This window comes from Eucalyptus grandis, chromosome 8, assembly GCF_016545825.1.
Source record: "Eucalyptus grandis isolate ANBG69807.140 chromosome 8, ASM1654582v1, whole genome shotgun sequence".
Taxonomy (NCBI): Eukaryota; Viridiplantae; Streptophyta; class Magnoliopsida; order Myrtales; family Myrtaceae; genus Eucalyptus; species Eucalyptus grandis.
This window is the reverse complement of record NC_052619.1, coordinates 67068787-67087268: the sequence shown is the minus strand read 5'-3', so window position 1 is coordinate 67087268 and position 18482 is coordinate 67068787. Positions and strand designations below refer to the sequence as shown.

Genomic DNA, 18482 nt, shown 5'->3' with positions numbered 1-18482 from the left:
AATCATATCATCATGGTTAAGCTACATTGTAATCCTAACAAAAGAAAATTAGAACATAGTAAAAGAATAAATAAAAATATTTCAAACTCAGCATCTTAAATCAAAGAACAAGAATTCTATCATGATTTTGGTCTTCTCTTCAAAATACTTGAAAAACTCTCAAAACAATGAAAAACGATCTAACCAAAAAACCTAGCTCTTTCTGGCTCTATTTACAGGATATATCCAAGATATCTATCTCCCAACACTTGCAGATAATATTATGGAACAAAATCAAGAATTTCCTAATTTGATATCCATCTTCCACTGCTTTTTTATTTGAATTCCTGATATTTGCCATTATTTTCCTTATTTTCTCCATATCTCATTATTCTGCATAAATAAAGAAAATTCAAATAATCAAAAGGAAAACCAAATATTTTCTCATAGATATTGCATTAATTGTTGCCTAAAATAGGTAAAATAACTCTATTTTTATAGAGTTATCACCCACATATATATATATTTAGCTTTTAACTTTTTAGATCAAAACCATAATTTCCTCTTCATCTCTCTACATCTCTTGTAGCCTTGCCTCCCTCTCTTACTCTCACTCTCAGTGATCCCTCTCTTCCTTTTACTCTAAATCACCTCCGGCCTCATTACTCCTTCCGTTACTCTTACTCTTGATCACCTCCAGCCTTCAAGCTCATTGCTCGCTCTTAAGTCTCATGCCTCTTTTGAAGTTAGGACATTTCAATTGGTTTCTTGGACCACCTGAAAATTGGACTGGTCGATCTTTAGGTAGGTCCATAGAACTAACCGCCGGTTCCTTATTCCATTTTTTTGGAACTAGTCCTTACTAGGTGATTCCTAATTTCAAGGTGAAATTATTTATCTGGGAACTGATCATCCCTAGTTCGAGATGTATCTACAAGAAGTTCTAAGCGATGAATGCTAACTTTTTTTTTTTCAAGACAAATATTTTCAAAAAATCGTTAAAAATTGTCAATGTCAACCTCAACTATGTCACATTGGACAAACAACGTCCACATTAATGATTTCTAATCAAAATTTCATCAGAAGAACTATATCGATAAATTGTCCAGAAGTTTAAAATTAAATTGGCTAAAATTGATAGGTTTATTATTGAATTGACATCCATCTAATAGATGTAAGAAATGTTTAGAAATTGAACTCAACAAGCCTTCCCATTTACCTAATACTCCTCCTGCCTCTCAATGATAATTTTAACCTCGTTATTTAAAAAAAAAAAGAATTAACGATACAACACATCTTTAATCCAAGCACAACTCCATGGCGAAAGATTAGAATCTCACAAGGAAAGAGAAACCGCGAAAAGTGAGGGCCCACCTGCGAAGCGGGAATGGCAAGAGGCCCAGTTCTACAAAAAGCCCATCAAGGCCCGGTCGGAAGATCCCCCCGTCGTCTCTCCCATCGGCCTTCGTTTTATCCTTTCGACGCTTCCGTCACCGACTCTCTCCCTCTCTCTTGCCGTCGCTCGCTTGCTCGCTCGGCGCGCGCTCTCTCTCTCTCTCTCTCTCGCTCGATCTCTAGCGACGCATCAGTCCGGAATCGCAGTCGCCCGATCGCCGCCCGGCGCGTCCGCCTCCTGCTCCGGTCGTCGCCGCCGCCAACAGCCGCCGGCGTCCGCGCGTCGCTCTAATCTGCGGCGCCGAGAGTTGCGTCCGCCAGCAGCTGTCTTCCCTTGGTATTTTCCCTCTCCGCTTCTCTCTCGTCGCGTCGCCTCAGCCGCGCGTCGTTTCTGGTTCAGGTCCGGCGCAGGGAGCGATTCGGTTTTCGCAATCGAGTGCCCTAGGCACCCGGTGCGTCGGTCGTGTATTTTAGAGCTGAGATGGAGGTACGTGATGCTTAAAAGCTTGAGTGCATAGTCGATTTCATTTTGTTTGCGAATTGTGTTGATCCTATGATGAAGTGGTGTTCGAGTAGTTCCTCGGTTAGTGATATTTGGGTGCTTTCGTGTAGGATAAGGTTACATTGGAACCGGAGAAGAGTGGTGCTGCCGGATTATATATTCCTGGGAAGGAGAGAGTAGTCTTTAGACCCTCCGAGAGAAAATCGTTGTTAGGTAAGATGAGTTTCATGGCTAATTTAAGAATTAATGACTCTTGTCCACTGTCATGAGCTGATATGTTGCTGCGACTACTAATTATTTCCTGTTCTATCGTAACTGAACTAGGCTATTTATGTGTGTATTATATTGCGCAATCCATAATGCTGAGACATTATCACTCATGACTGCTATTGGTGAATCATTTTGAAATTCAGTCAAGTATTCTGCACATGTCCGAAGAGGTGGTTAGTAAACGTTTGTTTGTGAGACTCAATGTAACTGAGTAAGAACCGTGGCCAAATTGTGTGTTTTTAGGAAGAGAAGGAAAAGGATTCTCTTGCTTGCAAAGCCAGAGATTATCTCACAAGAACCAACTGTACTCTGCATGGTCATCCCCATTAAATGTGATGCTAAGCTGCAACTGATTATGAAGGGCTTATTCGATGTTTGCTTAGGTGTGTCTATGTAATACTTGATGTGATTCTGTAGAGGAAGCTGCCTAGATCGAACAGTTAGTTCAGCAATGTCATTTTTTGTCATGCGTTTGTTTTGATTATTAAAATTATGTTTTAGTGGTTTGTCTCCTTCATTTGGTGTAGCTATGGCATCTTTTGTGCCCTGTCCTGTATGTCAGTGGTTACCAGCTTTGAATGTCGATATTTACTTGTGAAGTCACTGTACAACTTCATGTATGGATAGGGTTGGATGTTCTTGCAAATGCAAAGCGGGCAGGATCTAAGGTTGATGATGGATTTAAGGTTCCTAAGGAGAGAGTTACTTCTGTTGTTTCCTCTATCGATGAGGAAGAGAAATCTGAGTTGTCAGGATTAGATGAAGAAGAAAGTGATATCGTTAATGGTGCTCGCAATACTAATCGGAGGTATCGTGAGACGGCCGCAAGCAAAAATTCTGATCCAGGTTCGCACATTTTTATATACATTTATTTGAGTTGAATCAGTAGTTGCAACTAGGTTAGAAAATTATTAATCATTCTGTTTCAATGATAAGCTTGCCCTTCTTATCTTCCTCATATGTTTAGGGGCCATTGATTTGACGTGCACACAAGAGCTTCAGTTAGTCAACTAGATCTCTAAATTTTATAAAAGATATGCTTTCAATCTCAGGACAGGAACTGACTTCACCCGGATGGAGTAACACGCATTCAATGTTAGGCTATCTGTTTGAAGTTTGAAAATGAGTTTTTTACAATGTTGTTGGGCATCGGCTACGTTCTTTTAGCTGTTTTGGCTCAACAATCTGGCAAAAAAGAGCCTTCACTGTGTAGTGGTATTCCCGGTGCGAAAGAGGAGGACTTCCAATCATTGAACCTCTTCACACTGTCTGGTTGGAAGTGGGATATAGATGCTTTATTTGCAAAATAATAATTAATGTAGGGATGAGGAGATTCATAAGCTGGTATATATTTGCTGCTGCATTCTCTAGTACGTTATATTATCTGAGAAAAAGAAAAGCAGCGGATAGCGGAAATAGCTTTCTTGAGGTTTGTATGGCAGGTGATATTAATCATGGGTAATTACTTGTAGAAGTAAGTTGATCTCAAACAATCGTCAAAGGTAGACTCCAGTGGTTTAACAGGTTGCAATCTATGGATTTGATGTGCCCATAGTCTCGTTAGCCTTATGCCATTGGTTGTGGATTTGTTCAATAATTCCTAGCAATGTTCATACTGAAAATAGCTCTTGATTTCTGTAGGCTGTCTTTTGGGATGTAAACTATTAAATAGCTCCTGTGCTGTTGGTGTAAAAGTCATTAAAGGGTTATTTCACCATTTCGAAGAAGTTTTATGTGATTAGCTTCTTCTTCTTTTCTTTGAGCAGATAATGTCTCCGGTTCAAAAAGCGAGACCTTTACGCCCAGAAATCGTCGCTCAAGTGATTCAATACGTTCAGAAGTGAGTGTTTTCCTTTCTAGTATTTCTTTGCTATATTTTGATTGGCTGATGCAAGTAGTTTCTTGTAAATATGACGATTGGTGCATATGCCCATTCATTAGATCTACTGCCTTTGCTAGTCCAAACACTGTTCTCATATCTTGATGAAGATATGGCAAATTGAGGGTTACATAATCATGTGTTATTGATCTAGTTTTCTCGATGTGCCTTTCTGCATTAGCCTCTCTTTGATTCATTGAAATTGAAGTTATGTTATGTTTTTCCTCAAGGGAATCTTTTAAATGACAAGTGACATTCTTTTCTTCATTAGATGTTTTATGAATGCTTCTAATACACATAATATTATTTTTAGACAACTTATTTAGTTAAGGAATTTATGAGGAAGGTTTAAGTGTCTCAGGACTTTACTTGTCATGTCCTTCTGTTCATAATTTTTATTTGGCTTGATGTTTCTGGCAACAACAGTTGGCTTTTATATTTAATTGCTTAACTTTATCATTTGTGCAATTCTTAACTGCTCTTTTCATCATCCTTGTATCTATATCTTTTTATTTAGTTTAATTTTACAAAAGAAAATTTGGCTTCATTTTTTTCATATCTCATCTCATTGGTGATATTAGTTAAAGAAAGTTGACCTGGCATTTTGTTATTCTTAAGAGTTGGGAAATGTTTTGTGCTTGTTCTTTTGCAAGGCCCTCTTATCAGGGAGGTGCATTAATAGGAGGATACAACTTTAAGTTAATGTTAATATAAAGACATTCTTTCAGCAATTGCAATTGGAATTTCAAGCAGGGGGACAGTCTAGGAAATGTGTGAGTTGGGAGAAAGCATAGTGTGGAAGATGTAACTATGATTTCTGTTCTCTGTACTTTATAGTTTAGAATTCAGGTCTGTCATATTATTAGTTTGAGGGCTTATGCTCTGCACAGGCACCCTCTTGGAAATTTGTGATAAGTGAAAACTTAAAGCTCCAGTTGAATATACTAATTTATAAAAATTTGTGAAAATATTAAGCTCTTAATTTCTTGAACGCAATCTAAATTGGAGTCTAATTGTAACCAAATCTTATAAAATACTTTAGACATGTAATATTCAAGTGTTTTGGCAAATTAGTCAGACAAAACATAAAGGCACTAATGTGGTTAATCAAGAGAATTGGCACGTGTGGTTATCATGTACATCTAAACGAAGAATTTAGCCAAACACTTTAATGTACTAATAGGGCATCGTGTGAGTTATTTGGTAAAGTTGTTTCTTATTAAGAAAGAGCTGATACTTATATTATCTCTTAGTCCGCAATGACATATGACATGGACATTATTTAAATTTAGATATTTTGATTGTTCTTCTTTTTTAATTTTGCTAACATTTGGTATTTTAACGTTCATTCATTACAAAACACTCGATACCATTGACAACGTAGACACAAGACATTTGAATTATTTCTAAATATTCTAGCAATTTATACAGTAGAATGATACTACTTGTAAAACTTGAGATCTCTCTTCCGACAACCTCAACTATTTGAGTATTACACTCTCCGCATCGATTCACCACAACCTCTTAGTCGATTTATTTATCAAAGATACTTGAGGGGCTGGAGAGACAAGAGGACCGACTGCATTGTTTGAACGTTGATCATTTTCTGTTGGTTCTGACACTCTTATGCTGAATTGATATCTGCAAATCTGAATATTCACGAAAATTCTGCTTGCTTCATTTTTATGTAAGGTTTCAACTCTCACCTCTCAGAATAGTAGGGGGAGTCCCCCATTTGATGAAGGCCACCATCGCCGTGAACGGCGGGATTCCAAAGATGATGGAACTGAAAGGAGGCGGTCAAGACAGACATATAGTATGGATAGTGAAGACAGATATCATGGAAGAGAAGTACGGGATCGATATGCGCATAGTCACGGGGGAGATTATGGAAAGAAACGGAGTAGATATGATGGCAAGAGGACACCTGGTATGTTTTGTTCCCTTGCATTTTTTTGGTTTCTTCAATCTCTTCTGATTTTTAGCTTCCACTGGACTGAGAGATGAGGAAATTGGCAGTTTTGCCTGTTGAAGCTCTTTGTGGGCCAGCTGTATTTTCTGTCAAGGGTTAAGTATTTGGAGATCTTACCATTTAGACTTATGTGGTTATTTTTTAAAACTTAAATTTAGAAGTCAACAATTTTTTATTTGATGATTATTTGATGTTTGAATCTGTCTGAGTGTACTGAAGTTGTCTAAGATTTACTGTATCCCTTAGCTTTAATAATAACGTAATCATAGAATTGCCATGAAATATGGAAATTGCAGGTAGAAATGAATGGGATGATGGGAGATGGGAATGGCAAGACACGCCACGCCGGGATGGTTACTCTAGCTCTAGTGGGCGAGAGCAACCTTCGCCATCACCGATGTTCATTGGGGCCTCACCTGATGCCAGATTAGTTTCACCTTGGTCGGGTGGTCATACTCCCCGTTCTAGTGGTATGTTGTTTTAAATATTCGTAATGTCCTGTTAGGTATATTAGTCCTTTCATTATTGTGCTTATAATTTTCTCCCCAATTGGAAGGTTCTGCAGCTTCTCCTTGGGACCACATCTCTCCCTCGCCTGTTCCAATACGTGCTTCTGGAGCTTCGGTTAAATCTTCGAGTTCTAGATACAGTGGAAGGTCCCATCGACTTACATTTTCTGCTGGAAATTCAGAACCGAATGAGGTACTTCTAATTTTTTTGTATAGGAATAAATCTTGATGTGAAACTTTTAACTTTTGAAACCTTTGTTTATTAAGTGCTTTTGTGAGGCGTCTATTAAAACTAGAAAGTGCTATTCTTGCTATCCAATTGCTTAGTTAATTCTAATTTGTTCCATTGCTTTTCTGTTTTCCAGGATAGAGAAGCAGACAATATGGACATGGCAGATGAACATAAGTATGAGATTTCTGAGAGTATGCGTTTGGAGATGGAGTACGATGCAGACCGTGCATGGTAATTTGTTATATGGACACAGCTCTCCACTCATTGCCCGGTGTTCAATTTAAGTAGCTATCTTTTCGTGCATCTCTGACCGAATGCACTTTACTTCTTTGTCACCAGAAGTTTATTTTTACAATTCTATTTATTTCCGTGCAGCCTTAACTGGTTGCATTATAAAGTATAGACAGAATCTTTAATTTGGCAATTTCTGTCATACAGGTATGACAGAGAAGAAGGTACCACTATGTTTGATGGGGATAGGTCGTCGGTTTTCCTTGGAGATGAGGCCTCTTTTAAAAAGAAAGAGGCGGATCTTGCAAAAAGACTGGTGAGTGTCTTGGCCCCTTTTTTTTTTTTTTTCATTTTCTGTTCTTTTTGGCTTCTGGTTCAGTTGTTTTGAACTTTGGATGTTTGTTTAGCATAGATCACAAAGTACTTTGTCTGATTAACAATGGCTGGGGCTCCTTAATGCTGTACCACTATTTAGTTGATCATGTGCCAAAGTCCAATGCGTCTGATATGGTAAAGTGACTCTCGTCAATATGTTTCATTTCAAAATTAGCTTGTGGCAGACCAGTGTACAGTCTGTTTCAATGTTGTTTGCTTGGCTAGTTTAATTTCAATAAAGTGACACTTTTCATTTGATATCCTCCTAATCCCTATGGAGTGTTTACACTATGATATGATGCTTTTCTTCATCTGTAAATGAGTTAAGGGACCTGACAAGCAGTGTCCAGATGCGGTCAAGCTTTAAATCTTGCATGTTTTTTTAGGGTTATAGTGGCATTATTCATCTATTGTGACATGAGTTTGCATGAAAATAATATATGCTTTGTTGGATCTCATATTGTCCAAAATCTCTTTGATTTGAGCTTGTGTCTACATCTGTCGAAGGCAATCAGCTTGTATGCCTGTCATCAGTGTGCATCATGTGAGAAAAGATGCTGATTGGTTCCTTTGACATTACGTGAGCCATTGTATCAATAATCTTCAGATTTTTCAAAGGGTGTTGCTTGATTGGGTGGTAAACTCCTTTTGACGATAATGACAGTAAATTGACTTCTGTATTCTCATTGTAGTTCATGCATAATTCCTTATATGGCTATAAGATTTGAAAATGGATGGAATCCAAAACTGGTGTTGCTTAATACTCATTGTTAAGGCTCTCTGGCTTCTTCAATTGCAGGTTCGAAGGGATGGTACTAAGATGACCCTTTCTCAGAGCAAAAAGTTGTCACAGCTTACTGCTGATAACGCTCAGTGGGAAGACCGACAACTCCTGAGATCGGGAGCTGTTAGAGGTACAGAAGTGCAGACCGAATTTGATGAGGAGGAAGAATGCAAGGTTATTCTTCTTGTACATGGTAAGCTTTAGTGTGGGCTTAAACTCCCAGTGGCATAGGCTATGTGCATTGCCACATACATATAATTGGTTGCTCTGGCTTAGGCTAAGATTTTTTTGTATTTTGTCACAGATACAAAACCTCCTTTCTTGGATGGGAGAGTAGTCTTTACTAAACAAGCTGAGCCTATAATGCCCCTCAAAGATCCGACATCAGATATGGCTATAATTTCACGAAAAGGTTCCTCTCTGGTCAGGGAGATCCGTGAAAAACAGAGTATGAATAAATCTCGCCAACGCTTCTGGGAGCTGGCTGGCTCAAAACTTGGAGATATTCTTGGTGTTGAGAAATCAGAAGCGGAGGTAATGTGTTTTGCGACATCGAAGGATGATGTTCTCTATCTTTATAAAAGTTGCTGTAGTAATGCCCATTCCTGAGAGCTTGTTTTTCTTAAAATCTAGATTGATGCGGACACTGCTGTAGTGGGGGACCAGGGCGAGGTAGATTTTAAGGAAGAGGCAAAGTTTGCACAGCACATGAAAAAGGGTGAAGCAGTGAGTGACTTTGCAAAGTCAAAAACTATGGCACAGCAACGGCAGTATCTCCCCATTTATTCAGTGCGTGAGGAGTTATTGCAGGTTGGACTTTTAATTTTCGAATATATAATAAGTTCAATGTAGTTGTGATTAGTTTTGGATAATATCTCATGCTGTAAGAGTCTGGGTTTTATATGCTTTTAAACTAGGCATTCTTTTAGGGCTAGTATTGGGTAATGAGGCATGGGGTTAATATTGAAGTCAGGACCCAAGCTTACTCTGACCAGAGTTGTAGATTCTTTGCTTACTAAATTGAGGCTGGGGAAGTACAAAATTTGCAATCATAGCTTTGTTGGGCTCTCTTATGGTTTGGGTGCGCTATTATGGGCCAGTTTGTGAGGACAATGCTCCATTTTTGTTATTGATTTCATCTACATCAGAATCTAACAGAAGATTCTGTTTATACAATAATATGGTAACCCATAACTACATAAGTATGTTATGAGAATATGAAGAACATGAGATGAGAAAACTTCACTCTTCAAGTAAGCTGTCAAAACCATCTGAATCTCTGCTCTCTTTGATTCAACTTTCTTACAAAGATAAGAGAATTCCGGATTAATATACTTATTTTTCACTTAATAAAAGCAAGAGTTGTTTTTCCTTGCACAACAATCAACACTAAATTTATAGGAATTAGTTGATTTTATTTCTTTCGGTGACGGAATATGTTTATGAGATTAATGAGGGTATACTTTGACATAGTTGATTGACAGACAATGCAATCCCCTTAACAACACATAATAATAGTCAGTTGTTGATAGATAGAGATGGAAATAGATATAGCTGAAATATTGTTTGGGGAATTAATAGCGGTTACATTTCCTTTTCTCTTTCTTGGTTGTCCTAGCATGTTGGTTTTTCAAGGAGTGAGGTGGTGACTATGGGAGATGGGCTATGGTTTAGGAAATTGACCTATCATGTCTTGATAATCCGTTCACTTTTTCCATTAAAGAAAATGGTATTTACTTCTTTCTGTGAAGAAATTCATCAGCTAACTGTGCATGTTATATGACCGAAAAATATTGCTTGCAAATCGCAATTGTTGCATTCTTGCTAGATAAAGGCCGCTATATTTTGTCCTTGATAAGTGTGGGAACAAGTTTTTCCCTGGAAAGGCAATGTGGGAACAATCACATGTTCTACTGCTTTCTGTATGCCTCATTAAATTTCCTACATTTATCTAGAGGCCTTCTTCTTATTCTAGATATGAATGTCATGACTCTTTCTGGGTGTTTGTTGTAACCTTGCTTATATCGTGTCTGAATATTTGATATGATAGGTTATCCGTGAGAATCAGGTGGTGGTCGTTGTGGGAGAGACTGGTTCAGGGAAAACAACTCAACTAACACAGGTTCTCTTCATGATCGATGTCATTAATTGTTCTGAAAATCTGTTGTTAGGTTCTAAGGGCAATTCGAATCTATTATGACCTCTTTCTTGTTATATACTGTGACAGTATCTGCATGAAGATGGCTACACTGTGAACAGCATCATTGGTTGTACCCAACCGAGGCGTGTTGCAGCCATGAGTGTGGCAAAGAGAGTGAGTGAAGAGATGGAAACTGAGTTGGGCGACAAAGTGGGGTATGCCATTCGTTTTGAGGATGTGACTGGGCCAAGCACAGTAATTAAGGTGAGACTGTTTTTTATTGTTAAGAGCAAATTCTTTAGGATACTATTTTTTTGGTTGATTGACTTTTTCTGTGTCTTCTTTTATTTCTTTTTCATGCTGTTGCTGTTAGTCTAGGACATCTTTAAAATTTGTTGGTTACCCGATAAATTTGAATCCCCTCTTTTTCATTTTGATTTACAGTCCATCGTATATCATTGTTTCTTTGTTTGTCACTTGCGTATTGCAGTATATGACAGATGGAGTACTTCTGCGTGAAACACTGAAAGATTCTGACCTTGATAAGTACCGGTATGAAAAAGTCTTCTCTGCTCTGATCTGTTACTTCTCTTTTATGTAAACTGAGTTGGATTGGATTTGCACGTGCATTGAGAATAATTTATGCAGACAAGAGATAAAGGTTCCTCCACCAGGGACTGACATTTTGCCTTCTTAACTTTTTTTCAGGGTCATTGTGATGGATGAAGCACATGAGAGATCACTGAACACTGATGTTCTCTTTGGGATTTTAAAAAAGGTGGTAGCTCGCCGTCGTGATTTTAAGCTCATTGTAACATCTGCTACTCTGAATGCACAAAAATTTTCGACCTTCTTTGGCAGGTAATAATCATATTTGTCAGAAGCTTATCCAATCCAAATGTCTGTTGATGCAGGACTAAATTTAACTTCTCTTGGTTACAGCGTACCAATTTTTCACATACCTGGAAGGACATTTCCAGTCAACATATTGTGGAGTAAAACCCCATGTGAAGATTATGTTGAAGGTGCAGTGAAGCAGGCTATGGCCATCCATATTACCAGTCCTCCAGGCGACATCCTCATCTTCATGACTGGCCAAGATGAAATTGAAACAGCATGCTATGCTCTAGCGGAGCGCATGGAACAGCTTGAATCATCTGCGAAGCAAGGTGTTGGTAAGCTCTTGATTCTTCCCATATACTCTCAACTTCCGGCTGATTTGCAAGCAAAGATATTCCAAAAGGCTGAAGAAGGGGCTCGCAAGTGCATTGTGGCCACCAATATTGCAGAGACTTCTTTGACGGTAGATGGAATATATTATGTCATAGACACAGGCTATGGTAAGATGAAAGTCTACAATCCCAAAATGGGTATGGACGCACTCCAAGTGTTCCCAGTCAGCCGCGCTGCTGCAGACCAGCGTGCTGGTCGTGCAGGCAGAACAGGACCAGGTACATGTTATCGACTTTACACGGAGAGTGCATATTTGAATGAAATGCTCCCGAGTCCTGTGCCGGAAATCCAGAGGACCAACCTTGGGAATGTGGTCTTATTGCTCAAGTCTCTTAAAGTTGACAACCTGCTAGACTTTGATTTTATGGACCCACCTCCGCAGGATAACATTCTCAATTCAATGTACCAGTTGTGGGTCTTAGGTGCACTTAACAATGTTGGGGGGTTAACGGAGCTCGGCTGGAAGATGGTAGAATTCCCATTGGATCCTCCTCTTGCAAAGATGCTCTTGATGGGCGAGCAGTTAGGTTGCCTAGATGAGGTTTTGACAATTGTCTCGATGCTCTCGGTGCCGTCTGTATTCTTCAGGCCAAAAGATAGAGCGGAGGAGAGCGATGCTGCAAGGGAGAAGTTTTTTGTTCCGGAATCTGACCACTTAACGCTGTACAATGTCTATCAGCAGTGGAAAAATAAACAGTACAGAGGAGATTGGTGTAATGATCACTTTTTGCATGTCAAGGGCTTGCGGAAGGCTCGAGAAGTGAGATCTCAACTGCTGGATATTCTCAAGGCATTGAAAATCCCACTAACTTCGAGTTTTCCCGATACTGATGTTGTGAGGAAAGCCATCTGTTCTGCATACTTCCACAATGCAGCACGACTGAAGGGTGTTGGCGAATATGTGAATAGCCGGACCGGGATGCCCTGCCATTTGCACCCGAGCAGTGCTCTCTATGGCATGGGGCACACGCCCGAGTATGTGGTCTACCACGAGCTGATTCTGACAGCAAAAGAGTACATGCAATGTGCCACTGCTGTGGAGCCACAGTGGTTGGCCGAACTGGGTCCCATGTTTTTCTCCGTTAAAGACTCGGATACGTCTCTGCTGGAGCACAAGAAGAAGCAGAAGGAAGAGAAGACAGCTATGGAGGAAGAAATGGAGAACCTGAGGAGATCGCAGGCTGATGCGGAGATAGAAAATAAGGCGAAGGAGAGGGAGAAGAGGGCGAAGCAACAACAGCAAGTCTCATTGCCTGGGTTGAAGCAGGGTACTTCTACTTACCTCAGACCAAAGAAATTTGGTCTATAACTGTACATAGCGCTGTATCGATAGTATTTAATGTAACATTTAATTGTTTTCGGAGAAGCCAATAATTTGGTAAATACGGTCGACACATCTACTGACCTAAACCGGGAAGGTAGTAAAAGAGCGGAAAAAGGCAGATGCGGAATGGATTTCGAATTAGGACTTGTCTTTTGTATGCAGCCTTTAACTGATGATAGATGTGCAATCCTTTCTCAACTGATGATGGGAAAAACTGCCGCAATTTCAACGGCGTACGGTAAATTTTGCTCAAGGTAATTCCCTGTAATTGCGTTCTCATCGAAATAGTCGTATACCTTTGATTATCAAGTTCTTTTGATTGGAATTTTTTTTAATGGAAAAATGGGTGAAATGCATCGATTCAAAGTAATTTCAGTGCATTGTTGATAGACGTTAATTGCAGCTGAATGTCTCAAATGTCCTCCGAAATGCTTGATAGAGGAAATTGGCCTTCAACAACTCCAACGGGAAAGAATCAGAAATTTGAACAGACGAGTTTTGGTAGGATAATCGTGACTTATGACAAGTTAATTTGTGTAGGTAGGTTCGTACCTTACGCTTTTTCTCGCAATCGAATGTCGAGTTCATGAGCGTATTGCTCTGTATAGCAACCGAATGCCTTCACCGTTTTTGGCCCACAGAAGGATTGCCCTCGCTCCCCTTTTCAATACTATCGACCCTCTAAGTTTAAAAAAATTCAAAACTCTCTCAAAATATGGTTTTTAAACTAATAATATATTAGAAAATGAAGGTAACATATATCACCAAATATTATTTGCATACTGTGAAGTTCTCACTGTCAAAGTCCTTTCTCTAAATGCAAAGGCATTCTGGAAGGATTCTTCCAAACTTACCCTTTTTTCTATTACTCAATCTCTTCGTATTTCACCTCTTCCTACTAGTAATTGCCTGAAAATTGCATTCTACAAGCCTCCCAATTCTCCTAATACTCCTTCTTCCTCTAAAATCATTTTTTAATCCCGTTATTTTTATACAAAAAAGTTAGTGAACCAACATATCATAAATCCAAGCATACTAAACAATTAGAATCTCATATGCTAGGGAAAAAACCCGCAAAAAAGAAGAAGAAAAACCTACTTTCTAAGAGTGAATCGTGAAGCCCATTTTAACAAAAGCCCATCAAGCCCATGTCGAAAATCCCCGACCGTTTCATCAAACTTCATGCTCGCGCGCGCTCTCTCCTTTTCTCTCCCGCTCGCTCGCTCGCTCGCTCGCTCGATCTCTACTGGCGCATTAGGCCAGAATCGCGGTCGCCTGATCGCCGTCTGCTCTCTCCTCCGTGCGCGGCCTCCCTCCGCCGTCCGTCGCCGTCGGCCGGCCTCGGCCGGCGTTCGCCCGTTGCCTCCAAAGTACAGAACCTGGTGCTGTATCTGAGGGCGGCAACTGTCTTCTCTTCGTATTTCCCTCTCCATTTCTTTCTCGCCGCGTCGTCTCGGCCGCGATCGTTTCCGTTTCGGGTTCCGAGCAGTAGAGATGGAGGTATGCGATGATTAAAAGTGCACGGTTCATTTCACTATGATCTTGAATTGTGTTGATTTTATGATGAATCGGTGTTCGGGCGGTGCTCAGTTTGTGATGTTTGGATGCTTTCGTGTAGGATAAGGATGCATTGGAGTCAGAGAAGCGTGTCATTGCCGGATTATGTATTGCTGGGGACGAGAGAGTAGTCTTTAGACCCTCCGAGAGGACGTGGATGTTAGGTGAGGAAAGTTTTGCGGTGGATTTGAGAATTAATAACTCTTGCACACTGTCATGAGCTGATATCTCGCAGGAACTGCTTCATCTTTGAATACCAATTTTCTCCCGGTCTATCATAACTGAGCTATATGTATTTATACTGTGAAGTTTATACTGCTGAGACGGCACTGCTCATAGAGTGCTTGGGGAATCGTCGTAAAATCCTGTCAAGTATGCTGGATATCTCCTTAGAAGTGTTTAGTAAACATCTATTGGGAGAGACCGTTACAGGAGCTGCTGCAATTTCATTAGTTGAGCCAGACTTCAACTTGACTCAATTATAGCATATGCGGTTAGGGCAAATGAATGAGGTAGGTATGATGATGCTGACTCAAATGACGATGTTCTCTCTTTCTTTTTTTCTTTAATAAAAGTACCTGTAGTAATGCCCATTGCCTAATAGCTTATTTTTCATAAATTCTGGATTGATGCTGATACTGCCGTAGTGGGGGAACAGGGCAAGGTAGATTAAAGAAGAAGCAAGTTTGCACAGCACATGAAAAATTGTGAAGCAGTGAGTGAATTTGTGATGTCAAAAACTAGTATGCAGTAAAGGCAGTATCTCTCCATATATTAATTGCGGGATGAGTGATTGCAGAATAGACTTAATTTTCCAATGTATATTGAGTTAGTTTCACAAAAAATTTCATAGAAATGTAACAGTCTAGGTTATGAATGTTTTTAACCATAGGTATTCTTTTAGGGCTGGTATTGGGTAATGAGGTATGGGGATAATGTTGGGATCAGGACCCAAACTTACACAGACCAGAGTCGTAGTTTCTTTGTTTACTTGAACAAATAGAAGCTGGGGAAGTGTAAATTCTTGCAATTATAGCTTTGCTGAGCTCTCTTATAGTTTAATTGTGCTATTATGTATCAGTTTAAGGACAATGCCACATTTTATTATTCGTTTTCAATAAAATTAAACAGAAGACTCTGTTTAATACAAGATGAGAAAACTTCAGTCTTCAAGTTAGCTGATGGAACCATCTGAATCTCTGCTCTATTTGATTGAAAATTTTCTTGCAGAGATGAGAGAAATCCAGATTAAATTACTTAAATTTCACTTAATAAGAGCAAGACTTCTTTTTCCTTGCAGAAAAATCGGCATTAAATTTATAAGGATTAGCTTTTTATTTTTATTTCTTTTGGTCATGGAATATATTTATCATATTAATGTGGGTGTACTTTGACGTTGTCAATTGATGGAGAATGCAATCCTGCTAACATTACCTTGAACTAGTTAGTCGAGGGGGTGAGGTGGTGATTGTGGGAAATTGGCCTCTGTTCACTTTGTCCATAAAATAAAATGGTATCACTAGCATTTTCTTTCTGTGAAGAGACTCATCAGCTTATTGTGCATGCTGTGTGGCCGAAAAAATTGCTTTCAAATCGCAATTTTTGTTGCATTCTTGATAGAAAAAGCCCCCTATATTTTGTGTTTTATGACATTTGCCCAATAAAGGCATTGTGGGAACAATCGCATGTTCTCCGGCTTTCTGTTTGCATCATTAGATTTTCTTTGCTTGTCTAGGGTCTTCTTCCTATTCTATTATATACTCTGCATTTTCGTTTTGATTTTATGCTGTCATGTATAATTGTCTTTTTGTATGTCACTTTCTTGTTTCAGTACTTGACAGATGGAGAGCTTTTCTGTGAAACAATAAAAGATTCGGACCTTGAAAAGTACCACTATGACAATGTCTTCTCAGCTCTGATCTATTACTTCTCATTCATGTGAACTGGGTTTGAGTGGATTTGTATATGCATCGAGAATAATCTACGGAGACTCGGATTCTTCAGGCGCCTCTTTCTGGGGTTTCACAATTTGGGGCCTTATGTTCATAATGATGGCCGTTGTTACTTGTTTCACTGAGCACTGTGTTCTCTTTGGGATATTTAAAAAGGTGGTAGCCCAACGTCGCAATTTTAAGTTCATTGTAATATCTGCAACTTTGAATGCACAAAATTTTTTGAACTTCTTTGGCAAGTACAAATCACATTTGTCAGAAGCTCATTCAATGTGGATGTCTGTTGATGCAGATAATTACAGTGTAGCTATTTTTCACATACCTGGAAGGACATTTCCCGTTAACATCTCGTGGAGTAAAACCCCATTTGAAGATTATGTTGAAGCTACAGTGAAGCAGGCTATGGCCATCCATATTAGCAGTCCTCCAGGCAACATTCTCATTTTCATGACTGGCCAAGATGAAATCGAGGCAGCGTGCTATGCTCTAGCAGAGCGCATGGAACAAGCTTGTATCCACCACAAAGCAAGGCAGTGATAAGCTATTGATTCTTCCCATGTACTACCAGCTGCCAGTTGATTTGCAAGCAAAGATATTCCAAAAGGCTGAAGACAGGCTCACAAGTGCATTGTGGGCACCAACATGGCAGAGACTCCTTGGATGGTAGATGTAATATATTACGGCATTGACACAGGCTACGTTTAGATGAAAGTCTACAATCCAAAAATGGGTATGGATGCGCTCCAAGTGTTCCCGGTGAGCTGTGCAGCTGCAGCCCATTGTGCTGGTCGTGCAGTCAGAACAGGACCAGGCACATGTTCTCGACTTCAATAGGAGAGTGCATATTTGGATGAAATGCTCCCCAGTTCCATTCTGGAAATCCATAGGACCACCCTTGGGGGTGTGGTCTTATTGCTCAAGTATCATAAAGTGGAGAACCTTCTAGATTTTGCTTTCATGGACCATCCTCCACAGGATAACATTCTCAATTCTATGTACTAATTATGGGTCTTAGGTGCACTTAACAACATTGGAGGGTTAACGGAGCTTGTTTGGACTTGCCAAGAAGCTCTTGATGGGCGAGCAGTTAGATTGCCTAGATGAGGTTTTGACAATTGTTTCGATGCTCTCGGTGTCATCTGTATTTTTTTGGCCAAAAGATAGAGCGGAGGAGAGCAATGCTGCAAGCACGAAGTTTTTGGCTCTGGACTCTGACCATTTAACGCTGTACAATGTCCATCAGCAGTGGAAAAGTAAACAGTACGGAGGGATTGGTTTCGTGATCACTTTTTGTATGTCCAGGGCTTGCGGAAGGCTCGAGAAGTGAGATCTCAACTTTTGGAAATTCTCAAGACATTTAAAATCCCACTAACTTAAAGTTCGCCGACACGGATGCCGTGAGGAAAGCTGTCTGTTCTGCATATGTCCACAGTGCAGCATGACTGAAGGATGTCGGCGAATACGTGAATTGCCGGACCAGGATGCCCTGCCATTTACATCCAAGCAGCACTCTCTATGGCATGGGACGTGCCTGAGTATTTGGTCTACCACGAGCTGATTCTGACTGCGAAAGAGTACATGCAATGCGCCCCCTCATCTCTGTGGAGCCACAGCAGTAGGCCGAACTGGGTCCCATGTTTTTCTCCATTAAGGACTCGGATATGTCTGCTGGAGCACGGGAAGAAGCAAAGGAAGAGAGGACGGCCATGGAGGAAGAAATGGAGAACCTGAGGAAATCGCTGGCCGATGCGGAGGTAGAAATAAGGAGGAGAGGGAGAAGAGGGCGAAGCAACGGCAGCAAGTCTCATTGCCTGGGTTGAAGCAGGGTACTTCTACTTACCTCAGACTAAAGAAATTTGGTCTATAACTGTACGTAGCGCTGTATCAAATAGTATTTAACGTCACATTATTGTTAGTGGAGAAGCCAATAATTTGGAGGATACCTTCACTCAGTTTGACCCTAAAAAAAAAAGAGCCCGCGATCTCATTTTCGATACTGTCTACCCTGTTCAATTATTAGTTTATATGCATATTTGGAGTTTTGAAAATGACAGTCGAAAATGATGACCTGAAGTACTGAGCCGATAAGAGCAGTTTCACAAAGTTTAGGTTAATTGGGGACGACCTCATCACTTGCAAAGAAGTCGA

The 18482-nt window shown here is 39.9% G+C and overlaps 1 protein-coding gene and 1 pseudogene across 4 annotated transcripts; both read left to right on the top strand.

The window, feature by feature from the left end:
• The first annotated feature begins 1473 nt into the window (after positions 1–1473).
• LOC104415694 (pre-mRNA-splicing factor ATP-dependent RNA helicase DEAH7) lies at positions 1474–13137 on the top strand. Of its 4 annotated transcripts, XM_039299463.1 has the most exons (18): positions 1474–1681; positions 1775–1861; positions 1987–2089; positions 2774–2992; positions 3913–3986; positions 5718–5955; positions 6294–6467; positions 6554–6699; positions 6872–6969; positions 7177–7285; positions 8144–8321; positions 8433–8662; positions 8762–8938; positions 10179–10250; positions 10356–10532; positions 10759–10820; positions 10977–11129; positions 11211–13137. In XM_039299463.1, the coding sequence occupies exons 2-18, from the start codon at positions 1856–1858 to the stop codon at positions 12808–12810; spliced, it is 3816 nt and encodes a 1271-aa protein (XP_039155397.1). In that variant the 5' UTR covers positions 1474–1681; positions 1775–1855; the 3' UTR covers positions 12811–13137. The 4 variants fall into 4 exon arrangements, with proteins under 4 accessions (XP_039155397.1, XP_010025330.1, XP_010025329.1 ...); XM_010027028.3 differs by having other exon boundaries at positions 1474–1861; positions 5739–5955; XM_010027027.3 differs by having other exon boundaries at positions 1474–1861; positions 6563–6699.
• A 1748-nt stretch (positions 13138–14885) lies between these two features.
• On the top strand, positions 14886–18213 carry LOC104415693 (annotated as a pseudogene).
• The last annotated feature ends 269 nt before the right edge of the window (positions 18214–18482 follow it).